This window comes from Pogona vitticeps, chromosome 7 (assembly GCF_051106095.1).
Source record: "Pogona vitticeps strain Pit_001003342236 chromosome 7, PviZW2.1, whole genome shotgun sequence".
In the NCBI taxonomy this organism is placed as follows: domain Eukaryota; kingdom Metazoa; phylum Chordata; class Lepidosauria; order Squamata; family Agamidae; genus Pogona; species Pogona vitticeps.
In genome coordinates, this window is record NC_135789.1 from 13,918,389 (window position 1) to 13,936,673 (window position 18,285).

General features: G+C 50.7%; 3 protein-coding genes and 1 non-coding gene across 6 annotated transcripts in view; 1 reads left to right on the top strand and 3 right to left on the bottom strand.

Moving 5' to 3' along the window:
* Positions 1–2,142, bottom strand: part of DAZAP1 (DAZ associated protein 1) — a 41,269-nt gene extending 39,127 nt beyond the window's left edge. For 2 of the 3 annotated variants that reach the window (XM_020780944.3, XM_020780945.3), the window contains exon 1: positions 1,963–2,142. In XM_020780944.3, the coding sequence (XP_020636603.3) occupies positions 1,963–1,994 (32 nt within the window). In that variant the 5' untranslated portion in view covers positions 1,995–2,142. The remainder of the gene's footprint in view (positions 1–1,962) is intronic. The other variant, XM_078379062.1, reaches the window with a different exon arrangement.
* Positions 2,143–3,944: 1,802 nt separating this feature from the next.
* GAMT (guanidinoacetate N-methyltransferase) lies at positions 3,945–10,317 on the top strand. Its single transcript, XM_020780943.3, has 6 exons — positions 3,945–4,265; positions 5,433–5,578; positions 6,999–7,062; positions 7,620–7,687; positions 8,378–8,488; positions 9,725–10,317. Exons 1-6 carry the CDS (start codon positions 4,079–4,081, stop codon positions 9,860–9,862), a joined length of 714 nt encoding a protein of 237 aa, XP_020636602.3. The 5' UTR covers positions 3,945–4,078; the 3' UTR covers positions 9,863–10,317.
* Positions 9,258–16,234, bottom strand: NDUFS7 (NADH:ubiquinone oxidoreductase core subunit S7). The gene is made up of 8 exons (XM_072977976.2): positions 16,110–16,234; positions 15,218–15,254; positions 14,814–14,882; positions 14,291–14,408; positions 13,034–13,213; positions 12,382–12,428; positions 11,708–11,796; positions 9,258–11,031 (listed from the first exon to the last, which is right to left on the bottom strand). The coding sequence occupies exons 1-8, from the start codon at positions 16,126–16,128 to the stop codon at positions 10,934–10,936; spliced, it is 657 nt and encodes a 218-aa protein (XP_072834077.2). The 5' UTR covers positions 16,129–16,234; the 3' UTR covers positions 9,258–10,933.
* A 740-nt stretch (positions 16,235–16,974) lies between these two features.
* On the bottom strand, positions 16,975–17,048 carry TRNAN-GUU (transfer RNA asparagine (anticodon GUU)). Its single transcript has one exon. It is a non-coding gene; the product is annotated as a tRNA-Asn (tRNA).
* Between the last annotated feature and the right edge of the window lie 1,237 nt (positions 17,049–18,285).

The window sequence follows — 18,285 nt, forward strand, 5'->3', positions numbered from 1 at the left end:
TTTTCACATGACCTGTTCCTTCTGTGCTCAAACCTCTTCCCTCTAAGTCGCCCTGTAACCTCTCTAATACACAGAAATATACAGCATTCTTCATTTAGGTAATTCCTTCCGCCAGGCCAAAATATCATGCACAATCTTGAACAACAGAACTTTCCTTCATCTATGCATTAACAGAGGCTATACAGACCCCCGGCGCCCCAACTCTACACACACACACACACGATACAGAGGAATCTTATGCAGGAACAGTGATGCAGAGTTGTTTCTCCCTCAAACATCCATAAAGAGACAGACACTGCATGGAAGGCGGGAAAACCAAAAGGGGGTGGCTCTCCTAGACTAGTCACTTGGCCTGCCACACAACTCCTGGCTGGCACTGTTCTCCATCTCTCTCTGTAAAGGAAGTTGAAACCATCGCCAATGCAGTGCAAAAGGGAAACTGCAAGAAAGGTCTCCCTCAGCTTCTTTTTAGGGAATCCCCTATAAATTACCCCTCTCTGCTCATGGAGAGTGGCAGAAACAGACAATTTTCCAATCAATAAACTTCTGGGTAGCTCAGGGTTTAGGCCTTTGGCTGTGGAGCCAGAGGTTGGGAGTTCGATTCATACTTGTGTCTCCTTCACAGGGGCTGGACTCAATGATCCATAAGCTGCCTAGAGTGGTCGCAAGACCAGATAGGTGGGATATAAATAGAATAAATAAATAAGGTCCCTTCCAGTGATGCCATTCTAAGATTATTATTATTATAGATATTCTTTCACTTTCCCCAAATTCTCCCCTCTCCCTGTGATCAGCCAGACCTCTCTGTTCTACAGACCAGGATCCACTGTCCTATCTTGCAGAGAGAAAGAAAAGAGAGAGAATGGTTAAACTTTGCTAGTTTACTTTCTCAACCTTGGGGCTCTCAATGTTCACAGACTACGACTCTCAGAAGCCCTGACCATCAGCCACGTCAGCTAGGGCTTCCTGCAGTTGTGGTCTGGCCGCCCAGTCTGGGAACCACAGGCGCGCTAGAGGGCTAGGTGGGCAAATGGCTGACCAGCCCTGACCCGTTAGAAAAGATTGAAGGAGAGGATGATGGGCCACTGATGGACACTCTCCATCTCTCCTGGCCATCTCCCTATGAAAAGAAAATGCATATCAAAACCTCATAAGGCTTGTGCTGTCTTGCTTCAGGCGTGGGGGGGGGGGAGAAGGAAATACCCCTTTAATGCTGACTTAATGCAGTTTTGTCCATTTCATTATTGTATCACTTCACTGTTTCCCCCTCCCCCGCTAGGTCTGGCTGGATTTTATTATATTGTTTTATTTACTTGTTTCATTTTTATACCACCCACCAGGCCAAAGGCCGCTCTGTGGGCCATTTGCAACAGCCTGGAAGAATGATTTGCCCTAATGGGCCAGCACAACAAAAGGAAACGTTAAATGAATTGATTATCGAGGAGGTGCTCTTCATGGTAAAGCCCGCTCCAACGCCATCCCCTTAAAAAAATTACCATACCCAGAGCTTGGACTCCCTTTCTTTTTTCTTTCTTTTTTCTTTCTTTTTTGGAGGGGGACTACCATTCCCATTATACCCCGCCAGTCAGGCCCCTCACTTCCTTTATTACACCAAGCAGGCTCTTCGTCATCCCGACCCCTCCAAAAAAGACATTTTCCAACCCAGCCTTTCCATCCTAGATTGGGCGAAGTTTCTTTTTCTTTTTTTGATAAGAGGTGGATAATGGGAGTTGGAGTCCAAGAGAAGAAGGGAGAATGATTCCTAGATGCAGAAACCTTTTGAAGAGAGAAGAGAGGGGTTTCCAATTCACCCCTCCCCTTCAATGCGGGTCCCCTCACGTGCTTGTGGGGGAGAAATTATGTGGTGGGGAAGTTATGTTTGGGGGTAGTTATGTAGGGGGGCCTTCCTCCTCCCACGTGACCGCTCTTCCCCCCCCTCCACCCTGTTCCTTTCTTCCTCACCCGATCTCGTCGGCGCCCCCGACGCTATTCATGGCGGCAGTTGGTGGCGGTGAGGGGTGGGGGTGAGGGGGCCAACCGGGCCCGGGCCCTCGGGTGGTGGTGGGGTTTTCTCCTCCTTGTCCTCAGGCGGCGTCGGCGTGAGAGGACGGCCGAGGGAGAAAGGGGCCGCTTCCCTCAAGGGCGGGGAGGCCGGTCCCGGCAGCCCTTCTTCCTCCGCTTCCTTCCTTCTCCTCTCCCTCCTTCGACCCACCGGCCGCCTCTTGCTCTTTTTTTTTTTACCTCACGCACGAGAGGGCCCCGGCGGCGGCGGCGGCCACAGGCAAGGAGGACTGACCTCCCCCCTGCTGCGCATGCGCCGGCGCACGCGCGGCCTCTGCGCCTCGCCAACCGCCGCTTCTGGGGCGCCCCCCCCCTCCGATCACTGCGCCTGCGCAACTGCCGCTGCTCCTGAAAGGGTGGCTTCCGAATCGCTTTCTCTCACACACACTGTCGGGGAGTTCGCCCCGCCCACACGCACGCAACTTCGCGACGCCTAAGAGGTCATGGGCTGGGATGGAACGAGAGGCAAGCTCCGCCCCCACTTCTTCCGCGCGGTAGACCTAAGAGATCATTGGCTCGGGTGGAATGATAGACAAGACCGGCCTCCGCTGGTGCGACGGGGGGTTTGGAGACGATGGAAGGGATGGTGACGGCACTGGTGGGTGGGACGCGCATGCGCCTCTCTAGTCGCACATGGGGAAAGGCTCGCCGAGGGAAAGGTGCGCGCGCAGGCCTTTTTCCGCTCCAAGCGCGAGAGAGGCATGACGGGAAATGTAGTTTCTCCGCCCCCTTCTCTTTCTGAAGACTTTTTCCCAAACAGGGAACGTTGGGAAATGTATTCCTTTAGCCTGGGGGCGGGGGGGTAAAAATACTTCTGAAATCATGAGCAAGTATTAACAAGCCACCGACTTATTGCGTCTCAAGCCAACCTCCTCTTCCTCCTTTTCCTTTGAGACTCCCCCCTCCACTTCCTGGGGTGTGTGTGTCTTGGACTACAAAACCCATCCTCCCCTCCAAAAATCACCAGGGTAAGGAGATTATGGGCTTTGTTGGCCTACCTTGGGCCCATCTTGAGAGCAGCAAGGCTCACCCCTGCAAAAAATGCCATCCTGCTGGGAAAGAGGAAGCCCTCAAGCTGAGATGGAGCCATCCAAGAAAGGAAACCACAAGATCTGATTTTGCAAGATCCGCAACAGGGACGCTACAAGCCAGGCTTTTAGGAGGCTGTTCCTTCGTAGGGTTCTCGTCACCCGGAAGCCACTTGCCCTTCTTCCCTGTCTCCTGTGCTGAAGGGGGCTGAATTGGGTCCCTGTCGTCATTGAGGCTTTGGGAACAAAATCCAGAAACGTCACACCGATACTTAGGCTTTTGGTTAAAATCTAGGTATCTGTTGTGTCATACTAGTCAAGGTTTTTGTAGGTTTGATTTGACTGTGCCTGGTGTTTTTGAACAATCATAATCATAATACCAGTCAATGTTTTTATTATTTTATTATTAGGCTAAAACTTGTACAGTATCTGTTCTATCATGCCAGTCAAGATTTTCATAATTTTGACTGTGCCTGGTGTTTTTATATCATCATCGTATTTACCGTACTTTGCATTACAACGACACTTAAAGAATGCCGAAAGGCCAAGAGGGAAGAAGGCAACGGGGATTCTCCCTGACAAGACGTTTTTGCACCTTGTGTGCAATTGTGACCGTTTTTGACTTGTGTGCATCTCTACGTTGATGACAAGCCGGTGTGGGATGATAGATGGCGCCTCCTGTTGTGGTGGCCTTCCTCCGGCAGAGGTCATCCCATCCCTGCTCACTGGGAGACGGGGCGGTGCGAGGGCCTGGCCTTCCCCCTTGGCCCTGTGGAGAGACCTCCCCACCCACTTTGCACGCTCGCTAGCTTGCTTTTGCACACCCAGCTGTTCCCACCCTGGTGTCTATTTAAAGAGCCCTCCGAGTCCATTCAACTCCTTTGCAGGTTTGTCTGGCTCTGCCCCATTGCTTTGCATTTCTCTCTTTCACCAAGATATTTTCTTTTTCCTTTCCCCCCCTCTTTCCTCTCAAACTCCAGCAGAACAAGATGACCACCTCGGCGGACGCCACTCACCCCATTTTTTCGGAAGGGGAAAATTGCAAGCCGGGCTGGAAGGCAGCCAGCGCTGGCTACGACGCCTCCGACACCCACCTGCACATCTTGGGGAAGCCGGTGATGGAGCGTTGGGAGACCCCTTACATGCACTCCCTGGCCACCGTGGCCGCCTCCAAAGGTATGAGACGTCCGCCAACCCCACCGCTCGGGTTTTGCCCTGGCCTACCTTTTAGGAGTAGTGTTATGGTCTGGGAAGCGCTACTCGCTAGCCGCCAGACTCAGAGCTCAGCGCCTTCTCAAGAGCCACTGGGACTTCACCCCGAAACGTTTTGAATGGCACCACCCTAAGTGCAACTGCTTAGACCTTAATTCCCATCATCCTCATCATCTCAGAACTAATCATAATATTAGAGTTGGAAGGGGACCCCTCTGGATTGTCCAGTCCAGCCCCTGTCAAGGAGGTCCAGAGGGGGATTTGAACTCCCAACTTCGGGCTCTGCAGCCAGAGCCATCCAGCCATCCCCGTACAGGATGGCAACCTCAATCCGGACGTGGAGAGTAAGTAAATCAAGCCGATGCCTGGCCTGCAGCGCAGAACAGTTCAAATCAGGGATTTCAATGGCGTCCTGCTTGCAAAGCCCCATTCATTTGGGGGGGGGGGGCATCACGCTGGCAGAGAAGTCCGGCGAAAAAGAATAGAGAGTTTTAAAGGTCCCTTGAATTCAGATGTCTCGGTGGAGTGTTTCTGAACTCCTGCGCCCGTTTCCACGCTGGGGAAAAAAAAATAAAGGTAAGAGGCCGGCTTCCTGGAAAGAAGCTGGAAGACCTATTTTGGCACCAGGTCACTCGGCTTGCATTCCAGAGGGGTTAAGAATAGCCGCTCCTCGGATCCTCGGCCTTTGGAAGCGCTCAAGGTTTTGCCCCGGCTCCGATCCGACCACTACAGGCCAAGCCCGAAGCTCTGAACGGGAGGTTGGCCGTCGTTTTCCTTCTTGTGAATTGACCCTGTTCAACAGCCTGTGGGGTGACTGTTTTTATGTGCCATCACATCGGCTCTCACATGTGGCAATCCGATGAGCGAGCGCTCTCCAAAATGTCCCATTCTCAAGAGCCCTGCTCAGCTCTTGCAAACCAGCCGTGGTGGCGTCTTTGATGGAGTTGATCCATCTCACAAAGGGGTCTTCCTCTTTTCCTATGGCCCCCTGCCTTTCCCAGCCTGATGGTCTTTGTCCAAAGAATCCTGCCTTCCCGTGTGTGCCCGAAGAGGAACAATCAACGACAAATCAAATATGACTTATCATTTTCCAGACATTGATCACGTCTCTGTCTCTTCTGTGACCTTCAGGAGGCCGGGTGCTGGAGGTGGGCTTCGGGATGGCCATTGCGGCCACCAAGATCGAAGAATTTGACATCCAGGAGCACTGGATCATCGAGTGTAACGAGGGGGTCTTCCAGAGGCTCCAGGAATGGGCCAAAAAGCAGCCCCACAAGGTAGGTGCAGACGGGCAGGCTGGCCGAGAGACAGGTGAGCCGCCGGGCACAGGGGTTCGGCCTCAGTACAGCAGCCAAAGCTCTGCCCGCAATCTGCATTCCTTCCCTGGACTGCTGGCTGGAGGTTCGCTCCGCCTTCCCTCCAGAAGTGCAGGGATTCGCAGAGTGGAATAGCTTCAAGTCCCTCCCCCCCGAGTCGTCCACCCCTCCTATTTTCTCATTAACTGGCACTGACAGTCTCGTATCACTCCCTCTGACATCTTAAGTCACTTAGGGTCATTTTAGAGGGACGGAAAGGTCGTAGCAGTATAAGCCACAAAAACAATCCAGCGATGGGGTGGGGGGAGGAGCAGATCCAGAATCTGGGCCAAGGCAGGGCAGAGGGTCAGCAAACAGAACCTCCCGAAGGTAAAAGTCCAAGAGAAATCCAGCGGGTGGCTCCAAACTTCATGTTGGAGCCGGTCTTTTGCACCTTGTCCCGCAGGAGGGATTTCCGGCCCCAACCATAATGAAGACGATCTCACCCGGTGTTCCCCTCGATTGAATGTGCTGGACAAGTTTCGAAAACAACATTTTTTGGGGGGGTGGGAGGTGGGGAAAGGCCAGGCTGGAAGCAGGCCTTGTGCTGGGTTGCAACCAAAAGGGCAGCCGGTTCAGAGGAGGGCAAGAAGGAGGATCAGAGGACTGGAACCCAAGCCCTAGAAGGAGGAAAGACGGAAAAGAACCAGGCAGGTTGAGTCTCAAGAAAAGAAGATGGAGGGGAGATAGGACAGCACTCTTCAAAGACTTGAGAGGTCATCCTCCAGAGGAGGGGCAGAATCTGTCCTCCGTCATCCCTGAGCGCAGGACGTGTCAGAATGGGCTCAACCGACAGGAAGCCGGATTTTGGCTGAATATCATACAAAAACTTCCTGTTAGAGCAGTAAGACGACGGGACCAGTAAGGGTTAGAGGAGTATGATAACGGGGCCCCTGACCTCGGAAGGTGGGGGGGCGCTCCAACGTTGGAGCAAACTGGACCCCCATTGGTCTGATCGGCTTGGATTTGGGTCCCTGCCTTGAGCAGGGGGTGGGACTGGATGACCTTAGGGGTTCCCCTTCCATCTCCATGATTCTGGGATGCAGGGTGCAAACAAACCCTGAATACGACCCGGCCCTTAGTTTTTCCCCATCTTATGGGAAGCCAAAGTGACTCAGCAGCGGCTGTCCGACTCTGGACCCCTGGCTCCGTAGGGAGAGCCAACCGTCAGCTGCCCCTCTGGTACTGAATAACCTGAGCGGGTTAAACTGCAAACCAAGCCAAGGTTGTGTCCATGATCCGTGACGTTCCGAGTCCATGAACAGGGGTGAACCTTGGGTTGGTGGCGTCCCATGGCATCACGTGGCTTTTTTCCCACCCCCTCTTTGTTTCCCTCCCAAAGGTTGTCCCCCTGAAAGGGCTGTGGGAAGACGTGGTTCCGACTCTGCCCGCCGAACATTTCGATGGTAAGAGAGGATCAGGCCCTCACCTGTTCCTGGACAACCCTCCCCCACCCCCCCGGAGCAAAGGACAGACGGAAATGGAGATGGGGTCGCCCCTCTCGAGCTGCTCGGTTCCCTTCCTCTAGGGGAGGAAATGATTTTAATTTCTGCAACACCACTGCATAATTGAGGGGCGGGGTGTGGAATGAGCAAGGGGTCTTCCAGATGGGGCCACATTTCTGTTGCAAAGTTTTGCATTTTGGGTTCAGTCCCTTTCCCGGCAGGCGCAGGGATTTGCAGAATAGTCACAAGCAAAAATGGAACCTCCCCGTATAGGGTAACTGTACCTTCATTTTTCAGCATTAAAAAAAAGAATTTTGGGGATGGATTCCCCACCCCACCCAATCAACATGCAGAAAAACAGCTTCAGAGGGGCAATGGAGTCCCGCTTTTTAACATACGGCCCCATCTCAGATATTTTCTGTCAACCCACGTGTAAACGGACGTTTCCTGTGCTGTGAAACCCCGTTTTTTGTTTTTGCAAATTCTAATGGTGCCTTTTTTAAATCTCCCCCTTCTAGGAATCCTTTACGACACGTACCCATTGTCGGCAGACACCTGGCACACACACCAGTTTGGCTTCATCAAGGTGAGCCGAAGCAAGAGTTGAAAGCAAAATCATGTATTTCTTTTTTTCCCCAACAGCAAAGCAAGTCCAGAATAGCTTTCAAAAACACAAGTTTTTCCAGTGTGCCGTCTGCCTCTTTAGTGCAACAGAAGGCAGAGGATGGCAAATTCAACAAAGGACTGAGCCCGGCAGAGGGCTAAGGGGAAAACAGAACCTCCATTGATAGGGGCAGTATACCTTTTAGTACCAGTTACGCAGAAATCCGGTGGTGATCTCCGTAAGTAACTCATTAGATCTTAGATCAGAGTTTGGAAACAACTATTTATTTATTTTTGCTGCTAAATGTGGTCGAACATACTAACAACTCTGTTTATTAATTTCATTTAGGTTTAATGTTATTTAATTCACATGCTAATTACATTTTTAATTCTTTTATTTCTTCTTATTTATTTTACTTAGGATGTTCAATGTTAATTTTAAAGTCAAGTCAAGTCTATTTTATTTTATTTTAGCTTAGTTTAAGTTTATCTTTTAAAAGTTTTCTGCAAACCCGGGACCACCAAAAGTCCTGGATCTTCCCTGGCAGGAGACGGCGGAGGTAGAGGCAAGCCATCCAGTGGCCTCAGGCGGCAGAGGCAGGCAGGTGGCAGGCAGGGGTCCCAGAGGGAGTTGATGGGGAACTAAACAGCCCTTTCTCCCTCTCCTTCGTAGGGCCACGCGTATCGCCTCCTGAAGCCTGGCGGTGTCCTGACGTACTGCAACCTGACCTCCTGGGGTGACCTGCTCAAGACCAAATACTCTGATATCGAAAGGATGTTTCAGGTGAGGGTAAAAAAACAAGCTAGCTTTAACCCCACGGGCCCATTTCCTGGACCTTCCCATTCAGGTTTGGCCTTTCTGAATGTTGTGGGTTCCTTCATGGGGTCTACCCATCTCACCCTGGGGGTCGTCCTCTTCTCCTACTGCCTTCCAGTTCTCCCAGGGTTACTCACTTTGAGATCAACCCAGCTGGCCTTTCTCTAGAAATCTCTCCCTTTAAATCGCCCCGAGTTTGGGTGGAGCACCCAGCAGGGGGCAGTGGCCTGAGCGACGGACAAGGACTCGGGGGATGGTACTGTATTTTGAGGCCAAAAACAGAGGCGAAACCGAGGCTGTCCTACTCTGGCCCTTCATGGGAAGGCAGGATTCTCTAGAACAAGACCATCCTGCTGGGAATGGCGGAAGGCAGCAGGAAAAGAGAAAGGCCCAAGACGAGAGGGACAGACTCCCTCGAAGCCACGACTTTTGAGTTTGCAAGAGCTGAGCAGGGAGGACGGGGCATTTTGAAGGGCGCTAATTCACAGGGTTTGCCACGAGTGCAACATGACCAGAAGGCTGGGACCCTGGCAAAATGAAAGAAGAGACAGTGCTGGAAGAGGAGACTCCCAGGGCAAGGGAAAGGAAGGGAACCCCTTCACGGGCTCACCATTAAGTTGGAGACAACAGCACATAACTACACTGTGGTACTGTATTTTAATTCCTAGGAACATGGGTTTGTGGAATTTCTTCCCCCTTGAAAGACTAAATAATCTCGCCACTCACGGCTCCAACATGCATTTCGACACCATCTTTTTATTTATAAATAATTAGAAGCTGCTTGAATCAAACCATTTGGAAACCTGTTTGCAAAGCCATCTACAAAAAACACTGAAAATGTGCGATAAAACACATCATGAGGCATCCCTTGAAGAGTTAGTTCATAAACACAGATGCTTTTCTTTATTGGCATGTGCTCCCAAACCTTGGTTCCCTGGACTACAACTCCCAGAATCCCTGGCCAGCACAGTGAGCAGCAGAGGCTTCTGGAAGCTGTAGTCCACAAACCTCTGTTTTTAAGGTTACAGACCAGTGGTTCCCAACCCTTGGGTCACCCGGGTGTTCTTGCACTGCAACTCCCAGAATCCCTGGCCAGCACAGCGAGCAGTGGAGGCTTCTGGGACTTGTAGTACCAATGCAACTTGAGCAGGAAAACGTTGGGTAGACCCAATCCGGTTTTTCCCCTTGACTTTCCCCATTTAGGAGACGCAAGTCCCACACTTGGTGGAGGCGGGCTTCAAAAAGGAGAACATCCACACCAGTGTCATGGATCTGGTCCCGCCAGCCGACTGCCGATACTACGCCTTCCGACAGATGATCACCCCCACCCTCCTGAAGTAGAACCCGGCACCTTCGTGGGCGAGGAAGACAGGACCCTGTAGAGGCCATCCCTAAACGGCTGAACTGAAAAAACGGGGAGGGGGGTTATACAGTAGAACCCCCTTATCCGCAGGATCAGTATCCACCCATCCACTTACCCCCATCTGAAAAATATTAAAATAAAAATAAAAACCCCAAACGTATATTTTTAAAGGCGAAGTGATCAGAAGTGGCCCCTAGAGGGAGTCAGAGACCAATCCTATGTATAGCATTCAATATTAAAATGCTGTTTGCTCTCATCCGCGGTTTTCAGCATCCACGAGCAGGCTTCGAACTCATTCCCTGCGGATATAGGGGTTGTACTGTATTTTGACCTCCCCGCCCACAGCTTGGGGGCACTGCCTGGGCCGGTGCGCTCCAGCCGCAGCAGAGCCATTCGATGATTAAAATAATGGTTCTCTTACCTTCTTTTAAAATATGGTGTGTGTCGGCCTTTCTCTCCCTACCGGTTTTATCGCTGCCTTTCGGCTACGGGCGGTTCTGAACTTGCACACAAGCCAATGTGATGCTTTGTTTCTCTTGTGCACCACACACCTCTGCACCCAAGTCCAAAAAAATGCCACCCCTTGTTGAAAATGGCTGCTGTGGGTCAGTGGTTCCCCACCTGGGTCCCCCAGACATTCTTGGACTTCAACTCCCAGAAATCCTGGCCAGCTCAGCGTGTGGCGAAGGCTTCTGAGAGTTGTCGTCCAAGAACCTCCAGGGCCCAGGTTTGGGAACTGCTGCTCTAGGCCATGGTGGATGACATGTCCCATCGCTCCCGTGGTCAAGGATAATGGGGAAAGTAGTCCGAACCACAGCGAGAAGGGAATGCATTTCCCCTATGTTGACAGGAAGGGGCTGACCGGGGTTCCCCATCACCCCCATGATTGAGACGGGGGGGGGGGGGAAATAAATTTTAAAAATAAAAGCCCCCCCAAGGTCAGATACACCCATTTGCAAGTTTATTCTGAAAGCTTCTACGAGCGGTTCCCAAATGTGCGCAACATGGAACGGGCAGAGCGGTGGCTTCCACACCCCAACACCGGGGCCCTAGCGGCGGTACCAAATCCGCATCTTTCTTTCCCGCTTGATTTTCTTCTGCAGTTGCAGGATCCCGTAGAGGAGGGCTTCGGCGGTCGGGGGACAACCTGGAGGGGAGATGAAGAGGAAGCAGATGGAGGGGCTGATTTGGGCTTCGGTGAGGGGGGAGTGGAGAGACATGGAAGTTTTCGGCCTGCACGTCACGCCGGCCGAGCACCGAATACGACGCCTGCCCTGAAAGGGTCAGCGGGGGGGGGGGGGTCCTTTCACGGTGAGGAAGAAGGAAAGGACCCTGAAAAAAACCAACCCTAAGCCTCCTTAGACAGAGGAAGGGTGTGTGTGTGTTATGCAGCAGGGCCCTGTTATCTGCGGGATCTGGATCCGCTGATTTACTTATCCACCATCTGAAACTATTAAAATGAAAATCCCCCCTCTCTCTATGTATATCTATCAAGAAATCGTATTTAAATATTTAAAAACAGATATTTTTTCCAAACTTCAATCATCAGAAAAATCTGATTTTAAAAAGTTTAAATCACGTCCAATCTGGTTGGTGAGCTGGGGAGCATTAAAATATAGGTCCCTGGGGCCACAACATTTGCTCTGGCTTGTCCTAGGAGCTCTTGTCTCTAAATACCAAAATAGGACTCAGCTACCATTTGAGCCAGAAAAACACAGCAGCACCTCCATATCCACATAGTGATATTATCCCCGTGCTTTCCGACCTTAAAAATGTGTTTTTTTTAAAAATCAGGACTTGACGTTGTCTAAGTTTTTATTTACCTGGGACGTAGATGTCCACTGGGACAATCCGGTCGCAGCCCCGCACAACGGAGTAAGAATAATGGTAGTAGCCCCCGCCGTTGGCACAGCTGGAAAGAGAGAGAGAGAAAAGAGTCTCATTTTGCTGCACTTTATTTTAAAAGCACAACGTGGGGACTGAGAAGACCGGTGGCCCTCCCTAAGTAGTTTCATGAGGTCATGTCTCTTTTCTACGAGGTTATCTGCCAGGTCGTTAATGAAAAGCCCGTAGAAAAACCAGACTGTCGACAAAATAACAGGCCATCCCGAAGCTCCGCAGGTGAAGTCTCCGGCTGCACAGCCAGAGAGGTTGGGAGTTCGAATCCTCCTTCGGAGCCTCCCGGGAGAAAAGCCAGCCTGGGTGGCTTGGGGCAAATGCTGGCCAGTCCAGGAAGAAGGGAAGAGAACACCCCTTCGGTGTCTTCCCTACTTGGAAAACCCAGAAAAAGGATCAGAAGGGACCTGACGGGGTGTAATTATTATTTTTCACAACTCTATATTGAGCAGTTCACAACTTGTTTTGCAAAACGGCGCTTGGCTGAGGGTTTTTGGGGTGGCAGAGGAGAGACAGAAACCCCAAGAGGGGACAGCACGCACGCACGCATGCACACACACACACACCTGGGAGACCATGAAAATATTCAGAAAAGTTTTACCTCCCCATGGAGATGACGTAACGCGGCTCAGGCATCTGGTCGTACACCTGCAAGGACAGAAAAGAAGTCTGGAAAAGCTGGGTTTTGTCTCTGATGCAATTCAAAAGGCTAAAAAAAAAAAAAAAAAAAATCAAAATGCTCCTTTTTTTCAGTGTGCGGCTAGAGTGAGAAACACAGTCGGTCCCCCTTATCTATGGGATCTGCTGAATCGCTTATTAATGGAAATATTTAAAACCTTAAAAAAGAAAAATCCCAGAAATCTATATTTTTAACGATGAAGCTAATTGAACAGCACCCACTCGAAGGAAGCCAAGATGTATTCAGCATGACTGAACAATGCCTTAGGTCAAGGAAGCCAATGGAGGGGAAGAAATGCAGAGTTGAATCAAAACTGACCGCTTATGATTAAGGTCTGGTCACCGAAGACATTGAAATAAGTTAGGATTAAATACTGATAAAACCAAAGAAGGCGAGGGACGTAGATTGCACTGTCGAGTCTTGGTTTTTTTCAGAAGGAATATTTTTCCCAGGGGTGGCCCATGGCGGTGACCCTACTTAAACTTTGCAAGAGCATGCAGAGGTGGGGGCACCTCTGAGCACATGTGTGCATGTGTGTGTGTGTGTGTCTCTCTCTGGGTGTGCACACATGTACCTTCCGGAGAGCCGGGGCCATCTTGTTGGTCAGGGTGCCAGCCACGATCATGACATCGGATTGCCGGGGACTGGCTCGGAAGACCACCCCGAAGCGGTCCATGTCATAGCGGGGGGCTGCCACGTGCATCATCTCGACGGCGCAGCATGCCAAGCCAAAGGTCATCGGCCACAAGGAACTCTGGCAGGGGAGAGGGGACAAAAAAAAAAGCAAGGCAAGTCGTTGAGAGACCACGCAAGAGTTTGAGAGCTTCCTGAAAAAGAGGTGTTCACACATCCGAATCGGTTCCAGGGCAAATGTCACAGGCATTTTGGTTTTTTTAATAGGGAAAAGCAAGAAAGACGTTTCGTTTCCAATGGGCTTTCGTAACACCTCCCTAAGACTCTGGTTCTTGACTTTTTAGTTCTTCCCTTTTTAGATGGTAATTTTGACCCTGCTATTTGGGGCGACAGCCGTTGGACCGCACAATTCAAGGGTGGAAACACTGACGCTCAGGGTAGCGAGGTGCAACAAGAGGAGACCCATCTGGGTTTGATCTGTTTTAAACTTCCAACCCCAAGAGGCCACCAAAGTCTGTACATGCCTGCGTGGGTCAAACAGCTTTACACTGAAAAAATCATAACATTTTGCCCAAGTGTCCCCAAATGTTGGCACAGAGATTTTCTGCTCTATCTATGGCAAATTCGGTGCTGACGTCTAAGGTCCTGTTTTAAAGTTAAAATATGATGCTTAGGGCACCCCTATTTTTTTTTAAGCCGGATGCTATGGCCGTGCAGTACCTTATTTGCACGTTTGTGCAGCAATTATGGAAAAATCAAAGGTGGAAACTAGCCGGGCAGAAGATACAATATATGCCAGAAAGGTCGTGTGGGATAAAATCCTAGAATCCTGGAGTTTGAAGGGGCCTTGAAGGCCATCGACTCCAATCCCCTGCTCAAGGCAGGAAGCAAAATCCAAGCTGATCCGGCAGAGGGTGGTCTGATGTTCTCTTCAAGGCCTCCCGCGTGGGAGCACTCACCCCCTCCTAAGATCACGGATCCTGTTGTCATACTGCTCTAACAGTTAATACGTTTTTCCTGATCTTCAGCCGAAATCCGGCTTCCTGTCGGTTGAGCCTGTTACGCGTCCTGCCCCTCTGGGAGGATTGAGGACAGATCCTGCCCCTCCTCTGGGGGGACCCCCTTTCAAGATTCTTCTTAGGAAAGTTAGAAAACAGGCCAAAACCCTGGAGAGGTGGGAGGAAGAGTCTCCACTCACCCGAAGAGCCCAGTTGAAGAGTTCATCTAGCTTGGTGACAACATATTCCGCTCGGTTTTGCGGCACAAAGGACTTCTTCTGTACGATTGCAGAACTCTTCTGAGGAACTGCAGTGGGGCTACGGAAGAAAAACAGCACACTCAGGAGAAAAACCCTTGGCTTAGCAGGCGGTTGGGAGCAGCCCGCTCCTGTCATGTCTCCCCCTGGTAAGGGAACGCTTGGGGCCTCCCTCCCTGGTCCCTTAGAAAAGGGTGGGATCGGGAGGCTTCCCGTACAGGTGGAAAAACCCCAGGGCTGAAATATTTCATTGGTTTATGGCATTTTTATACCGCTCTGTGAAAACCCTTAACTCTGAGCCATCGTACAAGGAGAAATCATCCCTCGTTACCCAACCTGACCAACCAGAAACAAAATAAGAATTAAGGAAACCCAGCAAAGGAGAACTCAAACTAATGACGACATGAAACAAAGTCACAGATTCGTGCCGGTTCATCCCTTCCGGGGAAAAGGGGTTGAGAGATACCTTTCGGCGCGGTCTGTGGCCGATGTCTGATGAAGTGACTGCGCAGGAGGAGCAAAGAACACTGCTGGCCTGATCAACAAAAGCAGAGGCAGCTGTTATACCGTTTCTCCCTCCTAACCCCACAATTTTTTTTTTCTGATAAGATGCCACGGATCACACCCATGGGTTCGTGGGTTGTTTTTTTCCTTTCTCGGCTGATACTCCTGGCTGCTCCTTGGTGTGTGGCCCCTTTCGAGGCTCCGTGGGCAGCAGAAAGAGACAGCCAGGTATCAAGCAGAGAGCCCTCTCCCTCCCTGGGCCTCTTTACAAAAAAAAAGAGTGTACGTTGAATTATTACTATTATTATTTTGAACAGCTTTCTTCATGATTTTTGCAGCCAGTCGCAGCCCGCAGAGCCCACTCACCTGGGCAGAAAGCACCTGTGAGGGATCAAACGGGAGGCTGGAAAGGAAAAAAGAAGGTAAGAAAGCGCCGTCCCCGGGGGGGGGAGGTAAGACTTGTGGCAACCTTGTGAAGGGGCGAGAGGTCCCTTGCCCTGGTTTTGGGTGTGTGTGTGTGTGTTTCTCCTCTTCCGGCACAATCTCTGGTTTCATTTTTGCACCGTCCCAGCCTTCGGGTGGCCTCCGACGCTGGGCGACCCCAGGAAGGAGCCCTCTCTCCAGACAGCCCTCGTCTTCCCCAGCCCCCTTGGCTCTTGCAGACTCTTCAGACGTCGTCGTTGGGGCTTCCTCTGGGGAGTCCGTCTCTCTGGCTTTGGAGGCTTCCTCTTCTCCGGCTGCCCCCCTTTCCCTTCCCTCCCCCCTGGCCCCCACCCTGAGGGTCTTTTCCAGGGAATCTTTCTCGGGCCTCCCTTTGGGGGGCCCCAACTCACACACACACAAGGCTACCTTGAGTCTTTTAAAGGCAATACTGTCCCTGGGGGGTGGAGAGGGGGGGGGACGGGGAGGAAGGGGGACGCCTGCTGCTGGAAACTAGTGCCAGCCATTGGGGAGGTCAGAGACTCCTTAATGACACCCCCCCACGCCCCCAGTTTTTTGGGGGAGATACTTCTCCCTGATACTGGCCGACCCCCTCCCCCAAAGCCAAGCCCCTCCCTCCCCCTCTCCACAAAAGCCCCCCTTCCCCCTCCCTCTCCACTCCAGGGGCCTGGCTTGGCCCCTCTCTTTCTCTCTCTCTCTCTCCCCCTTTTTCCAAAACCAGCCCCCCTCCCCAAAGGCCCCCTCCCTCTCCCCAAGAAACCCAGTTCCCCCCTCCTCCCCCCCTCCCAAGGGCTGGGGGACGAGGGGGGCAGCTGACCTGCAGAGCGGGCGGCCATCTTGTCCGCTTTCTGCGCCCTCAGCCGGGGAAGGCTTCGCCCGGCCTCCAGGCTCCGGGTGGGAACCGAAGGCGCCGCCGCGAGAGTTCCGGGGACGGAGGAAAGGAAGGGGGCGGAGAAAGGGGGAACACAGGCATGGGGCCGAGTCCGAAGCAAGAGGAAGAGGAAGGAAGGAGTAAGAGGAAGGGAGGGGGAGGAAGAGGAGGAAGATCAGCTTTTTTTTGGGGGGGGGGAAGTCACTTACAATTATCTTTACTATTATTATTATCCTTATGATCATCCTTATTAATTACAGAAAAGTAATACTGTAACAATAATAATGCGTTTATAATTCTGATTAACTGTGCCAGAAATTTTTGATAATGATGATGATTAATAATGATAATAATAATTCAGAGGCACAATCAAAATGATAAAAGCATTGAGTGGTTTTACAAGAAATACAAGTTTTAACCAAAAACCTTGTTATGTATTATTACAATCAAAATGATAAAAGCATTGAGTGGTTTTACAAGAAATACAAGTTTTAACCAAAAACCTTGTTATGTATTATTATTTGCCCATCTGTTTCGGTAAGGCCACCTCCCTCCCACTGTGAGGCATCTTGGGAGATGTAGTCCAAAATTCTCTCTCTCTCTGTCTGCACCTTTTATTTGCAAGGGGTTCAACCTCCTTGCAACCGCATGGCTTTGCATTTGAATGGGTTGGCAGCGCCGCCATTGTTGTGGTGGGCAGAAGCCGCCTCGCCCTTCCTTCGCTGCAAGATCTTGCACATTGCAAAGACCGGCAGTTTTTGCAAAGGGAGACCAGGCATCCTTTACGAACGGTCCAGGGAGGGATCAAAAGCGTCCCTGGGTGGGCTCGAACCACCAACCTTTCGGTTAACAGCCGAACGCGCTAACCGATTGCGCCACAGAGACCTGATGGCTGCCTTCCCTTCCCAAGTCTGCCTATAGCAATTAAAAATATCCCCATCAAGCAGCTTTCTTTGCACAAGAGAAAGCTACTATTTTGGAAGTGAAGCTAGAAAGGCTCAAGTTTTAACTGAGTTTTAGGCTGGTCCCAGTTTAGCCCAGTGCATTCACCAGATCCCACTATGCTTTAACTTTATTTTAAATGATTCCACTGGATTTTAAAGACTTATTATTTATCTAATGATCATCCCTGCCAGTCTTGTCCTGCATGACCATAAGGTGCAAAACATTGTCACACAATATGACGCGCCATGAATGCAAACATTGTCATAATATAGTACAGTATTGCACGGTGAACGTAGGGAGTTGACTTATTCAAAGCAAATCGGCGCCATCAATTTTGTGATAATGGGTGGTTGCGCAGTTGGCACGACGAAATTACTTGCACATAGCAAAGACGCCTTATTCAGGGTGGGCAGAGTGCTCCTGGTGTTTGCATGAGGCTTGTGCGTCTCACTGTGGATGGCTAACTGCAGCTAATTGGTGAAACACTGGGGTGTGTCCTGCTGGCACGCCTGGTTGTGTGCTGATTGCACAACTGGGACCTCTCCCGGCCCTTTTATTATAACCCACCAAGTGCAAACAGTTAACCACTGGGCAACACTGCTTGATGGTTGCTTTTTAAAAAGGTACTTATTTATCATTTTATTTATTGATGACATTTATTTGCTTACTGACACAGGAAAAAAACTGATGGGTTTGGAAGGTGGTGCACGATGAGAGTTTTGAAGATACTCTGGACTGCCAGAAAGACAAACCAGTGGGTCCTAGATCATATTAAACTCTCTCTGGAGGCAAAATACAAAGAAACAGAAGCTGTCCAATTTTGGGCACATCACGAGAAGGCAGGATTCCCTAGAAGAGATGATAAGAGGTGGATGATAGAAGGTGGAAAGCAGCAGGAAAAGAGGAAAACTGAATATGAGATGGACGGACTCCCTCAAGGAAACCACAACTTTTGTTTTTTTGCAAGAGCTGAGCAGGGCTGTGGAGGACAAGATATTTTTGGAGAGCCCTCATTCATGAGGTTGCAAGAAGTCGAGGGTGACTTAACAGCGCACAGCAAGAAATTTATTTATTTGCAACCGATGGGACCAGTTTGATGCCTTTTTTCAGAGACTGTTGCATGGATGCTAAGAATAAGTTATTGTGCAGAGAGGGATATAAATGGCAATACTGTAGA